This window comes from Mus caroli, chromosome X (assembly GCF_900094665.2).
Source record: "Mus caroli chromosome X, CAROLI_EIJ_v1.1, whole genome shotgun sequence".
Taxonomy (NCBI): Eukaryota; Metazoa; Chordata; class Mammalia; order Rodentia; family Muridae; genus Mus; species Mus caroli.
In genome coordinates this window covers 129,190,220-129,205,010 of record NC_034589.1, presented here as the reverse complement: position 1 = coordinate 129,205,010, position 14,791 = coordinate 129,190,220, and the positions used below count along the sequence as shown (strand labels likewise).

The following is a 14,791-nucleotide window of genomic DNA, read 5'->3' as shown; positions in this document are numbered from 1 at the left end:
AGTGGCTGCGTGCAGCATGTCTTTAGGGTTGCTTTCCATTGATAAGGAACTTTTCTACTTCCTCAAAGTATAACTCCAAAAGATATAACTAAGACCCAGAATCATGACAATAATGGCTGTCTTTAGACACCACAGTTGCAGGTCTGGAAAACAACTGAGTTTTTTCCTCTGCCCTTCAAATCATGCTTAGAGGTAACCAGTCACAGAAGGCACTTTTGCCAGGACTGGACCTAATTAGAACTGTCCTCAGTAAGAACCTGTAGAGTCATTCCTTAGGCATCTCATATGATTTATTGTGCACAAATGGCACCTGTCTTTATTTCTCCTATATTTGAAAGACTCCATTATATGTATGATTGAGAACTTTGAAAACTAGTCCTGGGAGTGCTAAGGATTTCCTGTTCCCAGTGTGCAGTGCTCGTAGCTGGTTTCTCTAGTGACCATCTGAATGCCACTCCAAGTTTCTTCTAAGATCCTGTCACCTGTGACTTCTTCACAACACATAGCTAGCTCTTAATGTCAGAATAGAGGCCATAAATTTTGACACTGACTCAAACTCTAGAATTTGTCGTCTTGTCATTTCCTGTCATCTTACTACCTCTTTGAGGACGTAAGGAAGCTGGAAACAGCAAAGGAAGAACAGAGAAAGATAAGGAGGGGGAGACTGTGGAAGGAATGATCTTCTTTTCCTGTGAGAAAGATTGAGGAAAATGTGTGTGTGTGTGTGTGTGTGTGTGTGTGTGTGTGTGTGAGAGAGAGAGAGAGAGAGAGAGAGAGAGAGAGAGAGAGAGAGAGAATATGAGAGAGAATATGAGAGAGAATATGAGAGTAAGAGAGAATATGAGAGTGAGAGTGTGTTCTATTTTTCCTCTTTCTCCCTGAGAAGGTGTATGTATTCCTTGTAGCATTTCTTAAAACAATTGAGAGACCTTCCTTAACCGCTCCCAACACTTCTTTGAGTATTCTCCAGCAACACAGTTTCCATGGTTGGGGGTGAAGGTGGGGCTGCCCAGGGAATAATTTGATCTATTTCTTTGCTTTCTGGTTTTTTTCTCTGCTTTCTGTTTTAAGAGAAGTGCACCCTTACTTTCCAAACATTCTCTGTATCCCCCACCATTGTCTTCCACTCCATCTGGGCTGCTTTTTCACCATCCAAGAAGCCCAAGGGTAGAGAAGGATAGATCAGATGCTTTGAAATCTGCATAGCCTCTCTCCACACATTGTAGAGTCCCACAAAAGAGGCCCAAGGATCCACCTCAAGTGAATGTTGTTGAATAGCTGCTGTGATATAAAGGGGGCTCTACTGAACACAATGTGAGACCTATTGTGGCTTCAGGAGCCGAAAGCCCTGAAGGGGCTGGCGTTATTAACCATCCTTAGATGTCTGAAAGAACTTGTATCACTTCAAAGGTCATCTGTTCAATTGTGGGACACATAGTAGAGCCAGGTGTTCTACTTTAGAGTCTCTGCCCTCTTAACAACTCCTTGCTTGCTAGCTCTGCTTCCCTGACAAAGTCCTTATTAGTAAGCCTCTTGTCTGTTGGCTCTGCCACCCTAATAGAGTCCTCTTGGGTTTTGTCTCCTAAGCATTTTTAGTAGCCTCAAGTCCTTGATATACCAATCAAAGTAACCTTGGCAACTGCTAGAAAAAATTATTTGGAATTTTGACTCTCAGGATGGCTTTACAGAGCTATGTGGGTAAGAAGAAGGCCCTGCCAGTGTCTCCTTGGCCTGTATAAGCTGGAGCAACTAACAAGCATGCCTATCTGACATCTTATACTCTTGTTTTCTCCAGTTCTTGTGAGGTTACAGTGGACCAAGATTTTCAGAGAGAAATGACTTGCCTTTGTGAACAGGTCTCTTAGCTTGAGGGTAGGGGTGCAAAAACAACCTCATTACCTACTTCATAAATCATATAGAATGAGAGTAAGACCAAGAGCTGACCTAGGGAGAAAGGCCAAGCAGGGAGAGGTGAGCCCTATGTTAGCCTTGAGTTACAAATTCTTTTTGGCACTGTCAGCCACAGTGTCAGAAAAAAAAAATAGTTCTTACAGAAACTCCATATTCTGTGGCTGCTGTATTATGGGCTCCAGGTAAGCAATGGTCAGAGAGAAGACATGAAGCGAACAACGAAAACTCAGCCCTTGCTATGGAATGAACTTAGGCCCAGAGATGGGAGTGATATAGTCTCATGAACTACAAGCTACTCTCCTGTGCCAAACTCTTGTTCTTGTTTGGTTTATTTGGCTTTTTTCCCCTTTAAATAAACCTTTCACTAAGATCTAACTGTAGGCAGAACTTCTGACCTTGCCACAAACTAAGACATTCTAGAAGGAAGCATAATGTATGTCTTGAATTACCTACTTTGCTTTTACCTAGGTTAATTTTACAAACTTCTTTTTCAGGAAGTTTATAGATCGATTATTGGTAAGGGCGAAAATGAGAAGGCTTGGAACAATTGTGGAGGTTGATTGTGCGAGCCCCCAAGGCATCAAGGGAAAGGAGACAGGCATAAACACTTACACAAGGTTCATGAGATTTAAGATCCACAGAGGTTAAACTGCATTCCTGAGTAAATCATCAATATTTCTAGTCCTAATGACACTCTTAATACAAGACATCCCAAAAATTAGCCATCAAAGTTGGGGTAATGAGGGTGGTTTTGACGAGCAGTTTTTACTTCTGTGAATGAGGGCCAGGGGAGAGCAGAATGCCTTTTTAAAATGGAGTTCAGTTCTGCCTGCCATCCCTAGTGTCACTCAAAGATTGTTTATGAAGCTCACTCGGGACCCTGTCCAGGAGGGAGCTGAAAGGCACAATTCATTGCTCTTGCCATCATCCAGTGCCAGGGTGTGCCCCAAATCATTTGCTAGAGCTGCTTCTCCAAGAGAGTATCTTTTTATTAGGATTCTCCTTGCCCTCTCCTACACCATTGCCTTCAGCATTTGCATCTACATCCTTCCCACTTTCCTGTCCAACAAAGTTAGGGCTCTAAGCCCTGGCCATGCAAGGCAATTCACATGATCTACAGAGAACAAGGCACTTTCTCTGTCAACGTCTTGTCTTCTTGCTTCCCTCCTTCTGGACTTTGGGGATTTTCCATGGAGTCAAAATAACTATGTAAGTGGCAGTTGCCTTCCTGTCTATAGTCTCCCACATTGGAGTGGAACCAGAGGGGAAGAGAGAAGATAAGAAACAAGGACAGATTATACCATGACATTTCAGCCTTCTTATTCCCCCAGCCTCTTCAGAAAAGGGGACAAGTAAGTAATAAGAACTAGATAGAGCCTCAAGATAGGGAGGGGGTTGTGGTTGAGGAGTAAATGGGGAAAGAGATGGTTTTGACCCATCCCATAAACACTGTACTAATGCTCAGACGCTCAATATCCTTTTTGTATTTCCCTTTCTACCTCCTAACCCAGTGTTTGTTTTGTGGCTGGTCCCACATCTCTCGCATCATGTCCTTTTCCGCTTCTCCTGACATAGGACCCTGTGTTTTGCTGGCAATATTGCTGAATCCTTGGGTGGAACATTCCCTGTAGAAAATACGGAAGACTTTCCTATAAATAGTTTCCTTCTGGCTATGTGGTACACAATGCTTCAAGTGTGACAAAAAGGGAAGTAAGATAGATGTTCCCCCTCACTGCCTCCTCCAACCTACCACACCCACCCAAAGCCTGCTCGCCACCCTTTTTCAGCATGCTTCGATCCAGTGTGAGACTTCTGATGCTGGGATTTTTCCCAGTTACCCATCTACTATCTAGTTGGAATCCCAAGTAGCAGGAGCTCTTGTCCTGATGACTTTGGCTTTTAAAGTAGAACAGACCAATGGGAACGTGATTGCATTCTCCCAGCTCAAACAACACATTACCTTTCAGGGCTTCTGAAATGAGGAGAGTTGATTCCATCGTCATTACATACTCTCCTTTAGGAGGTCACCCCTGAGGGAGGCAGGGCCAGTTATGTCTGCTTCCTTGCAGAATACTGTGATTAGAGCTAAAAGCCAGTGAAGGGCCTAGCTCATCAAGTGCTGCTGGTGTGCTCACTCCAGATCTAGGCTGTATTCACAAGTTGTGGGATATAAAAGGCTTAGAATTATTTCTCAATATCGATGTTGCTGGGCTGTTGAAGCCTTAGTTACTAGTTTCTTTATGGAGTCCACTTGCACAGGACACAAGAATATATATGATCAGCACTTCACTCGAAAGTATTAGACCAAATAATGGGTATTAATGTACTGTGCAATCTTCTACTCCACTCCAAGGTTTCGTGCAACTATTTTGAGCAGAAGCATTTTCTAGTGTGTTCAGAGTTAACCCAAAAGTTAACCCTTTAGGTTCTTCCCCCCTCCTTCAACCTTCCTTGTCCTTGTTATTAGAAAGTCTTTGTGTGGAGACATTTGAGTCAGTTGTTTCCCTTCATCCTACACTGAGGTTCTGTCTTTCTTTGGAACCTGAGCTACAGCCTGCTTTTCATATGACAGAACTATGGCCATATACAAGAAGAGAGACTTGTTTAAGTATGGGTTGAATCTACAGGATAGTAGATCATTCAGAAGAAAAAAAAACTTCCTGGTATAAGCTTGCTCCTTCCTTCCTTCCCTCCCTCCCTCCCTCCTTCCTTCCTTCTCCTTTGACAAAGGTTTACTGTGTAGCTCTGACTTTGTACACCAGGCTGGCCTTGCACTCACAGAAACATTCCTGCCTCTGCTCCTGCCTCTTGGGATTAAAAGCATGTGCCACAATGCCCAGCAAAGCTTCTTTTCTTACTGACCTCATTTTAAAGGCTGGGTACAGAAAGAATAAGAAAAAATGGGTAGATTTAATTGAGGATGCCAGTAAGTGGGGGCCCAAAACTTTGAGGTTTGATTACATTGTAATTGTTATTACAAGACTACACACTTTATTTAGAATAGTCTGTGCTCTGGAACTATATATATTCATTCTTTTCTAAAGTTCTTAGGGACAGTTTGAATATTTTTGAATATTTTCACCATCCCTAAATGTCAAAAAAGCTGATTATGCCTATAACTTAAAGTTGGCCTTAGAACCCCTTGTATACCACCAATGTTTGCTAGCATCCTAGAGGCATTTTCTCTTCACTCTTTCTTCCTCCTTACCTGTATTTGACACCTCCAATTCATCCCTCTAACTTTGTGACTTCTCCTTTTTCAGTAAACCCTCTTCTTGATTCACAATTATCTAATAGCTGGTATAGTAGAAAATAAACTTAGTTTCTAGGTCAGTATATTTGGGCTGAAATGTAATTCACTATCTTGGGCAGGGTAGCCAAACCCTCAATTTCTTCATTTGTAAATGGTAGTGACAGTGCCTGTAATGCAGGGTTTGTGGTACATCCATCACAATGTCAACCCATAGTTAGTATGTCATTGATGGAAACTATTACAGTCAGTGAGTCTCAAACTCAGCTTGTTTTTTTTAATTGAAGTATAATTAATTAGTGAGCAGTTAATTAATTATTATTCAATGCAACCTCGTGGGCAACCCCTATTTCCTCCTTTCTCTTTTTTCCTCAAAGTACCTGAATTTCTCTGTCACTGTTCCCAAATGAGGGAATCTTCACCAAAATGATTGTTTTAGTTCTGTCTTGTACACCATTTTTCTGGTGTTATTTTGCCTCTGCCTACCTGTCTTATCCCTCTCTCCCGCTGCCTTCCCACCATCTCCCTTGGAATCTTGAGGTGAGTAGCAGTAGTTTAAGAATTAATTTAACAAAACAATTTAAAAAAATTAACTCAGAGACTCTCTCAGACCAAGAAAGCTCTAGGTGGCAGAGGGCAGATAATAGAGCTGGGAACTCTAAGAACAGCTAATCTGCTAATTTAAAAGTGGTTGGTTTGGTTGGTTTGGTAGGATTTTTTTCCCAGAACGGTTTCTCTGCCTAGCCCTGGCTGGCTTTCCTGAAACTGTGTAGACCAGGCTGGCCTCAAACTCCAAGATCACTTTTTTCCTCCTTCAGATAACGCTCCAGACGACCTATAAATACTATCTATACTTTGTTCTGCTTGCTGGATACCTCTTAGTTGCAAATACCAGGTTCAAAGAGCCTGAAGTTTAAAATGTTCTGAGGTTGGCATTATTTCCCGACTAAAATGGTCTGAAATGGGCTTATGCAAAAGGTTTGCTTGGAGAGTTTATTGTTGAGCTCTCTGCAACTGCAGTGAGAATTGAATATGTTACCATTAAAATCTGCTAGTTGAGCCTTATTTCATAGTTGAAAACAGTGACTGTTAAGTTATAATGCACTAAAAGCCAGGAAGAGGTCAAGGCCTTCAGATTGGGCTTGGCTGGGGCCTTGGCCAGGATGTCAGTACCAGGTACCTGTTTAAGAGAAATATCCTGAAGCAAATAATTACCTCCTTTGCTGATAAGAGGTCCCAGTACTTTTCCAATAACGTGATTGCACTAGAATATTTCATTGGACCATAACTTGTGGAGCACTGATTTATGGGTACTTACGTTAAGATCATGCAAACTCATGTATATGTTGGTGGAACCTAATGTTCCTCTAGTTCTGGTTTGGTTGCTGTAAACAGTATTGGTTATTGCATCACTTATTCCTTTTTCTGCCCATGCTGTTTCTTACATTTGCCGTTCAGATTTTGTCCACCAGGTGGCCTTTCTTAGGAAGGAGCCAGAAGGAAAGAACCTTTAAGTCTTAGATGCCACCTTCCTTTTCATTCCTTCCTTCCTTTCTTTTTTATGCCAAAAGAATGAAACTATATTTTAATGCAAATGTGTAACTTTTATTAGACAGCAGTAACCTTGTTTCTTTACGGCATCACTACTCTTAAATGGTATATGGATTTATTTTGGCAAAACTATTTTGCCATAATATATTTTGACAAAATTTCCCCCTGGGAAGGAGTTTCTCTTTGGATTCCCTGTATCATTCATTATTTCATATTTTATAGGAATAGTGAAACAAGTTGAAAGAAAACTAGAAAGTATAAACATGTAGATGGAACTGTTATGAGTACTTTGAGATTCCTGGGAGGCATGTCCCCTTGGTGTTACTACTTCAGGGTTCTCAGTTTGGGAACACCTGGAGAAATCCTAAATCTTGCTTTCTTCTGGCTCCTGTTTACACTGTTACATTATCACAGGAAAGGATTTTCCTAAGGCAGTTGATATGTTACTTTGGATTGTAGTTTTCTTTTCAGCTTGTTGTTTATTTTTAAAAGTAACAAAATTTTGCTTTTAGAAAAAAGTGAAATCATGTTGTTATAGCCTATAATCCCAGCATTTAGAAGGCTTGTGATTAGAGGCCAGCCTGAGATATGTAGACAGACCCTGTCTAGAAAGACAGGAAGGGAGGAGAGAGGGAAAAGAGAGAAGGAAGGGCTGGAGAGGTAGCTCCGCGGCAAAAGCACTGGCTGTTCTCCAAGAGGACTGGGTCGATTGTTACGAGGTTGGCTCACAACCTTCTGTAACTCCAGTCCCAGAGAATCCAACAAGGCACTCATGTGGTACACAGTCATTCATACCAGCAAAAGACCCATACACAAGAGATAAAAATAAATAGGGACAAGAGCTCTCAGGTAATGGTGTTGAATGTATTTTCTTGGCAGAGTAGGATAGAGAGACCAAAGAGAAAATGACTGGTATCTGTTGTCACTCCATTGTCAACTGTCAGCTTTCAATATCCTCTGTCATCCACCCACTGCTCCTATTATGTGTCCATCCTATATCTCATGCAGACCACACATTATTCCCATAACTATACTTTTCAAGGAAGAGATGAACTGAGTGGGTTCTAAAATTTGGACCAGGCTCGGTAAGCATCCGGCTAGGTGAGGTGTCAGCTGCGTTTCTCAGTGAGTGAATATGCAGATGGAAAGTCTGTTTCCAAGAAAAGAGATTGACTGAGGGGTTAGTTGGCTGCAGAAAGTGAAGAATGGTGGGAGTAGGCATTCAGAGTGACTGGAGAGCACTGCGGAGCCAGTTAGAGCATGCCGACTGGCACCCGAAGAACTTTTAAATGCAGTACCGCCCTCTGCTGAATGCTTTCTACCTCCTGTTAGAGCATTTCTTCTTTCTCTAGAAATCGGCTCCGATTTGGGTTTTGCCAGCCTCCAAAGTCCTCTTTGGAAATGCCAATTGGCACAAGAAAGTGCTGAACTGTTTACAGTCCCTGACTAAGGTTCAGGGAGGGGATGTGGTTTAACTGGGCCACAAAGCCCAGTACAGGACTCATTTGCATGGCCCCTGACGCCATGTGACGCAGCTGGCTCCTCCTATATAAAGAAGCAGGAGCCGAAATTATCTCTGAGTCTGGGTTGGACCGGCTGCTGTGGAGTTTGTGACATACTAGGTGACACCCCTGGAGTCACTTCTCTTCAACTCCAGCTTAGAAGTGCCTGCCTGGCTCAGGGTCTGCACTGCAGCCTACTTCTTGCTTCAGGGCCTGACTGCAACTCCAAAGCCTTTCCTATAGCGGCGCGCCAGCAGCCACTCAAACCAACCACAGCTCCCCGGCAACCGAACCATGAACACCGAAATGTATCAGACCCCCATGGAGGTGGCGGTCTATCAGCTGCACAATTTCTCCATCTCCTTCTTTTCTTCTCTGCTTGGAGGGGATGTGGTTTCCGTTAAACTGGATAACAGGTAACCACTGACTCTAACTCGAGCGCCGAAGTGAGCCAGGGAGCCTGCAGGGGCTGGGCTCTGAAGTGGACCTCAGAGATAGCTAGCTAGCCTTGCGCTGGTCCCTGTTCCCCGCGGTGTAGCATCCTGGGAAGGGGCGGGGGTAGGGGACGCAGGAAGGGGGGTCACCTCCGCGCTGGGATCCGCCGGCGGAGCGTCCCTGCGGCTGCTGCGCGGTGAAAAACAGCAGCTGCAGCCGGGAAGGCAGAGGGCCGGCGAGCTAGGCAAGGCTGGGGCTGGGAGAAGGCCGAATACTTCTAAATTGAGAAGGAATTCCTAGCTAGGTCCGGAGTTCGGTAGGTTTGCCTGGGACCTTAGGGGCCTGCAATAGGGACTTCCCTTGGGCATGTGCTCCATTGTTTGCAAATCGCCCAAAAGCAGGCCGCTCAGGCCAGGGAGCCCCATAAACCGCGAGGCTCCAATCCTTTGGAACTCAGGGCAGGGCGGAGCCCTCACAAGGCTTATGGGGGTTGGGGAAAGTGCAGCTTCCTGCGGGGGTTGGAGAGGGACTTAAAGACTAAAGTGTCTGGACTTCAGGCTAGGGAGGCAGGAGAGAGGAAGACCGTAGGCAGATGGAGGACTTCGGCCACAGCTGTCATGTACACTTAGAGTGACTAATAGAGGGCTATGCTTTTTGTCTTTGCAGTGCCTCTGGAGCCAGTGTGGTGGCCCTAGACAACAAGATTGAGCAGGCCATGGTGAGTAGCATCACTGCGTCATTGCTGTCCTCTGACTTAGCTGCAGCTTATGTAACTCTGAACAGGTCTAAGGGCATGGATGCAAGTGTTTTGCCAGGACCCATCCTCATTGGAGACCTTAGAGTACAATTAGCAGGATACTCCGTTTTCACTCCTCCATCCCAGGGCTTTACAGCAGCCTCTGGCTTCCTCCTGAATGGTGCAAGGGGAGAGCTATGACTCTTGAATTTGTCTGCCTCCTGCAGTTGGCAGAGACCAGATCTCATTGGATGCAGTTGCACTGCAGTGCCTCTGCAGAACCTGGACTAGGGTCAGGAGTTGGGAGGAAACAGAAAGCAAAGCACCCCACCCTTTTGCTGGCCCAGTTCTGACTAGGTAAAGGTTATATTCCATCAAGCAGCTAAAATGCTGCAGAAGCTTGAGACTTCTTTCAGTGAGAAGCTCTTAGACTGTGCTATAAAGCTTAATGTCACAATTCCCTATCCCTCAGTAGATTCAAAGGTTATATTGCAAGCTCTGTTGTCCCTCCCAAGAACAAGGTTCCTGTGTCCTGTCTGAGTCTGTAAGACAACTGTGACTCGGTGTACTGGGTTATGTGCAGAGGAGGAAATGCCAAAATAGATGAAATAACAATTTCATATTCTTGGAGAATATTTGTAAAGCAGACTAACAATATGGGGTGCACTATAGGCTTACTGCAGATTTGTGCCAGCACCAGGACAAACTTAAGAGAGTTCTTACTCTAGTCAGACTTGAAAGTCATTAATAATTTTGAGGGAACCTGCCTAGAACAAAGCTGGACTCCCAACCCTGGTATGGCACAAATCCTGTAACTCTCCCGGACGAGAGTCTTAAGTGCTTTGGAGAAGAGAGTGTAAAGAATTGAGCTTCAGGCACAATATACTGTAGGAAGGCTGCATGATGGTGGCATAAAGACCAGTTCAGTAGATTGGTGGCAGGGTGACAGTGCTGCGAACAGGCTGTGATGACTAACAAATAGCTTTGTTCCATGGCAGGATCTCGTGAAGAACCATCTGATGTATGCTGTGAGAGAGGAGGTGGAGGTCCTAAAGGAGCAGATCCGTGAGCTGGTTGAGAAGAACTCCCAGCTGGAGCGCGAGAATACCCTCCTGAAGACACTGGCAAGCCCAGAGCAACTGGAAAAGTTCCAGTCCCGGCTGAGCCCCGAAGAGCCAGCACCTGAAGCCCCAGAAACCCCGGAAACCCCGGAAGCCCCTGGTGGTTCTGCGGTGTAAGTGGCTCTGTCCTTAGGGTGGGCAGAGCCACAACTTGTTCTACCTAGTTCTTTCCAGTTTGTTTTTTGGCTCCCCAAGCGTCATCTCATGTGGAGAACTTTACACCTAACATAGCTGGTGCCAAGAGATGTCCCAAGGACATGCCCATCTGGGTCCACTCCAGTGACAGACCCCTGACAAAGAGCAGGTCTCTGGAGACTAAGTTGCATGGGGCCTAGTAACACCAAGCCAGTGAGCCTGTCATGTCACCGGGCCCTGGGGGCTCCCAGGGCCTGGGCAACTTAGTTACAGCTGACCAAGGAGAAAGTAGTTTTGAGATGTGATGCCAGTGTGCTCCAGAAAGTGTAAGGGGTCTGTTTTTCATTTCCATGGACATCTTCCACAGCTTCACCTGACAATGACTGTTCCTATGAAGAAGCCACTTGTGTTTTAAGCAGAAGCAACCTCTCTCTTCTCCTCTGTCTTTTCCAGGCACAGGCAGAGATGGGAGAGATTGAGCCAAATCAGCCTTCTGTTGGTTAATACTGTATAATGCATGGCTTTGTGCACAGCCCAGTGTGGGGTTACAGCTTTGGGATGACTGCTTATAAAGTTCTGTTTGGTTAGTATTGGCATCGTTTTTCTATATAGCCATAAGTGCGTATATATACCCATAGGGCTAGATCTATATCTTAGTGTAGTGATGTATACATATACACATACACCTACATGTTGAAGGGCCTAACCAGCTTTGGGAGTACTGACTGGTCTCTTATCTCTTAAAGCTAAGTTTTTGACTGTGCTAATTTACCAAATTGATCCAGTTTGTCCTTTAGATTAAGTAAGACTCGATATGAGGGAGGGAGGGGAGACCAGCCTCACAATGCGGCCACAGATGCCTTGCTGCTGCAGTCCTCCCTGATCTGTCCACTGAAGACATGAAGTCCTCTTTTGAATGCCAAACCCACCATTCATTGGTGCTGACTACATAGAATGGGGTTGAGAAAAGATCAGTTTGGACTTCACATTTTTGTTTTAAGTTTTAGGTTGTTTTTTTTTTTTTTGGTTTTGTTTGTTTGTTTGTTTTTGTTTTTTTGTTTTTCTTTTTTTTTAAGTTCTTGTGGGAAACTTTGGGGTTAATCAAAGGATGTAGTCCTGTGGTAGACCTGAGGAGTAACTAGTTTTGATCCCTTTGGGGCGTGGAAAATGTACCCAGGAAGCTTGTGTAAGGAGGTTCTGTGACAGTGAACACTTTCCACTTTCTGACACCTCATCCTGCTGTACGACTCCAGGATTTGGATTTGGATTTTTCAAATGTAGCTTGAAATTTCAATAAACTTTGCTCCTTTTTCTAAAAATAAACTTGGTGTGTGAGTGCATAAATGAACTGGGTGACGCCTGGTGGAGGCAGGCTTTTCTAGTCCATCCAATATTTGTTGACTACCTGTTAAGGGCCAGACCTATGCTACCTTCATTCTCATATCCCCTACGTGAAGAACATGCTTGTGCTCTTGTGCACTGTCCCAGTAAAGGAAGAGCTTGTACTTTTGTGCACTGTCCCAATAAAGGAAGCTGAGAGTCAGCAGGTCTAAGTAACTTGTCCAGAGTCACACAGCTCTCACAAAACTTTGCACTCGACCTGGCAGCCTTCCTACTTTGTCCTGTTCTTTTATATGAAAGCTACAGAATGAATGACTATGAACACTCAACTTTAACTTGAGGGGAGATTTGGAAAAGATATCCCCCAATAATGCTCCAAACAAACAGGCAGGGTATACTTGTGAAGGAACAGAGAGGAACCAAGTTACCACAGGTGGGCCTCTTCCTGCTTCTGAAACGGTCACCACAGACTGCATTTTAATATTCCACTTGGAGCTCTGGAGCTTGACCAAGTGTTTTGGTGGGAAAAAGGAGACAGTGTGAGGTGGAAAAGCTACATTCTTTTAGTCTGCTTTCCCAGCCCCACCTAGGAAAAAAAAAAGATAACCTTCAAATTCCTGCTTCTCTGTTGGTATTCTCACCAGCTGTGTGGGCAAAGTCTATTCCAACTTCCCTCTGCACCTCTTAAGGGCTGCTTACTACTGCCTTCCCTGGCCACATTGCCCTGCACTTTGTCTAACCAGCTATTAAACATTTAGTGTCTCTTCTGACAGACTCTCAACTGGACACTAGGCTAATTCTGAGCCTCACGTGTTCCCAAAGATCTCATTCCATGTCAGTTATTTCATTTAATCTTGGCTGCCTGTAGAACACACAGCTATCATTTGGACACATGCTGTTGAACAGAACTTTTTTTTTTTAACACAATTCCAGAACTTTTTCTTAAACCATGATCCTCAAAGTGACTAAGATGACTTGGCCCAGTTACTGCCCAAATTAATTCAAAATAAGTGCCTCTTTCTCCATTAGATTCACACAGATTGACCTTCTTTTCCAGTTGTCAAAACATTTTAACATTAAATATCTCTGCTTGCTGGCCACTTGAGCTCCAGTTTCCTTACCTTATTTCAACCACACTAGTATGTTAATTTCATTGTGTACACCTGTCAGTTTGCTCATGGTAAACGTAATGCATAGATTATGGCATACATAACAAACTGAGGTCGGCCCCCAAGCAACTATCCCTCATCTGACCTGGCTTCTTACTCCCCATTCCCAAGCCCTTTACCTTTACCTTTAAAGCAAGCTGAGGAGTTTTTGACTATTCAGGACACCTATAGACTTCAAACCCCTGTGTGAAGCTGAAAAATAGCAAAGGAAGAAGGTATGATTCATAGTGCTATATGATTGGGGGTGGGGGTGCAAGTGGGATTAGAGTGTGGTGGGACATGTCTGTTATAATTTCAGCACCTGAGAGGTAGAGGCAGGAAGAGAAGTTCAAGGACAACCTGGACTACATGAGACCTTATCTCAAAAAAGAGAGGACATGAGAGAAAGAGGCCTGAGGGGGGAGGTGCAGAAAGTAGCCCATCAAACCCTCTGGTCAACAAGCACTTTCTGTACAAGAAAGGGGAAAAAACTTGTCCCGCAGTCACTTAGTGGTGAAGAGAACAACTTTGTTCCCTAGGCAACCCCGCCTAAACAGAGACAAACACTGCAACCTCGGAGGCCACAGCAGCTACTAGACCAGATAAGAGGAACCTTAGAGGCTTGTTATTCACACACAGGAACAACTCTTTGTTATTGTTGCTCCACAGAAAACCAGCTATGGTGGAGAAAGGCAGAAAAACATATTGTTTGTGGACTTTTATGGCTTTTCAAGATCTGGGTTCAGCTGATAGAATCAGACCTAGATACAAGGATAAAAAAATAATAAAAATAATAAGAAAAACGAGCTGGGCATGGTGGCACACGCCTTTAATCCCAGCACTCAGGAGACAGAGGTAGGTGGATTTCTGAGTTCGAGGCCAGCCTGGTCTACAAAGTGAGTTCCAGGACAGCCAGGGCTACACAGAAAAATCCTATCTCGAAAAACTCAAAAATAAATAAATTAATTAGTTAAATAAAACAATAAGAGCTGCAGCAGTAATCCTTCTGGGCGTGCCACCTTGCCGGGTGACCTATGATCTACTGTCTCATTGATCCTCCTCCTGGCAGTCCTACTGGCACGACCAAAACGATCACAAAACACTACTCTGTAACCCTGCTAAAGGCAAAGCTCTGTTTCCTGTCCTTACAAAAAGGCAGTTCCAGATTAGTTCCATTAAACAGACATGAAAACTGAGAGCCCAAGAGCTCTGTGCAGCTCCCATGGTTCTCAGGAGGCAGTGGATTCCCCCCAAGTGTCAAAAATACTCTCAGAACCCCCTCAGGTCCTTGGTAGTTGAACTTTTAATCTTTACTGGGAGGAAGAGGGAAAAGGAGAGAATGAGGGAGAAAGAACAAAAGTAGTGAATTGAATGTTGCTTTTAAAAGAAGCGTGTATTTGCCCTTAAAGCCAGAGACATCCATTTGAATACTAAAGCAGTAATGCATATGCTAACTAGATAGCTACTCTCTCTCTCTCTCTCTCTCTCTCTCTCTCTCTCTCTCTCTCTCTCTCTCACTAGATGATTTACAGAAAAGGGATTAGGTCTAAGGAACAAAGCCCCCAGGCTAAGGACAAGCACAGAGGACTCTGCTCCTGGGAGAGAGGCCTGGAGAACCAGTGGAGACTGAATGGAGGAGGAGACTTTGCCCCTGGGGTATG

At 44.3% G+C, this 14,791-nt stretch overlaps 1 protein-coding gene across 6 annotated transcripts in view; it reads left to right on the top strand.

The window, feature by feature from the left end:
• Nucleotides 1-11,964, top strand: part of Tsc22d3 (TSC22 domain family member 3) — a 61,047-nt gene extending 49,083 nt beyond the window's left edge. For 4 of the 6 annotated variants that reach the window (XM_021153842.1, XM_021153845.1, XM_021153847.2 and 1 more), the window contains exons 3-4: nt 9,316-9,367; nt 10,384-11,964. In XM_021153842.1, the coding sequence (XP_021009501.1) occupies nt 9,316-9,367; nt 10,384-10,623 (292 nt within the window). In that variant the 3' untranslated portion in view covers nt 10,624-11,964. Of the gene's footprint in view, nt 1-8,069; nt 8,631-8,816; nt 8,966-9,315; nt 9,368-10,383 lie in introns of those variants that run through there. The other 2 variants (XM_021153843.2, XM_029473105.1) reach the window with 2 other exon arrangements.
• Nucleotides 11,965-14,791: the final 2,827 nt, after the last annotated feature.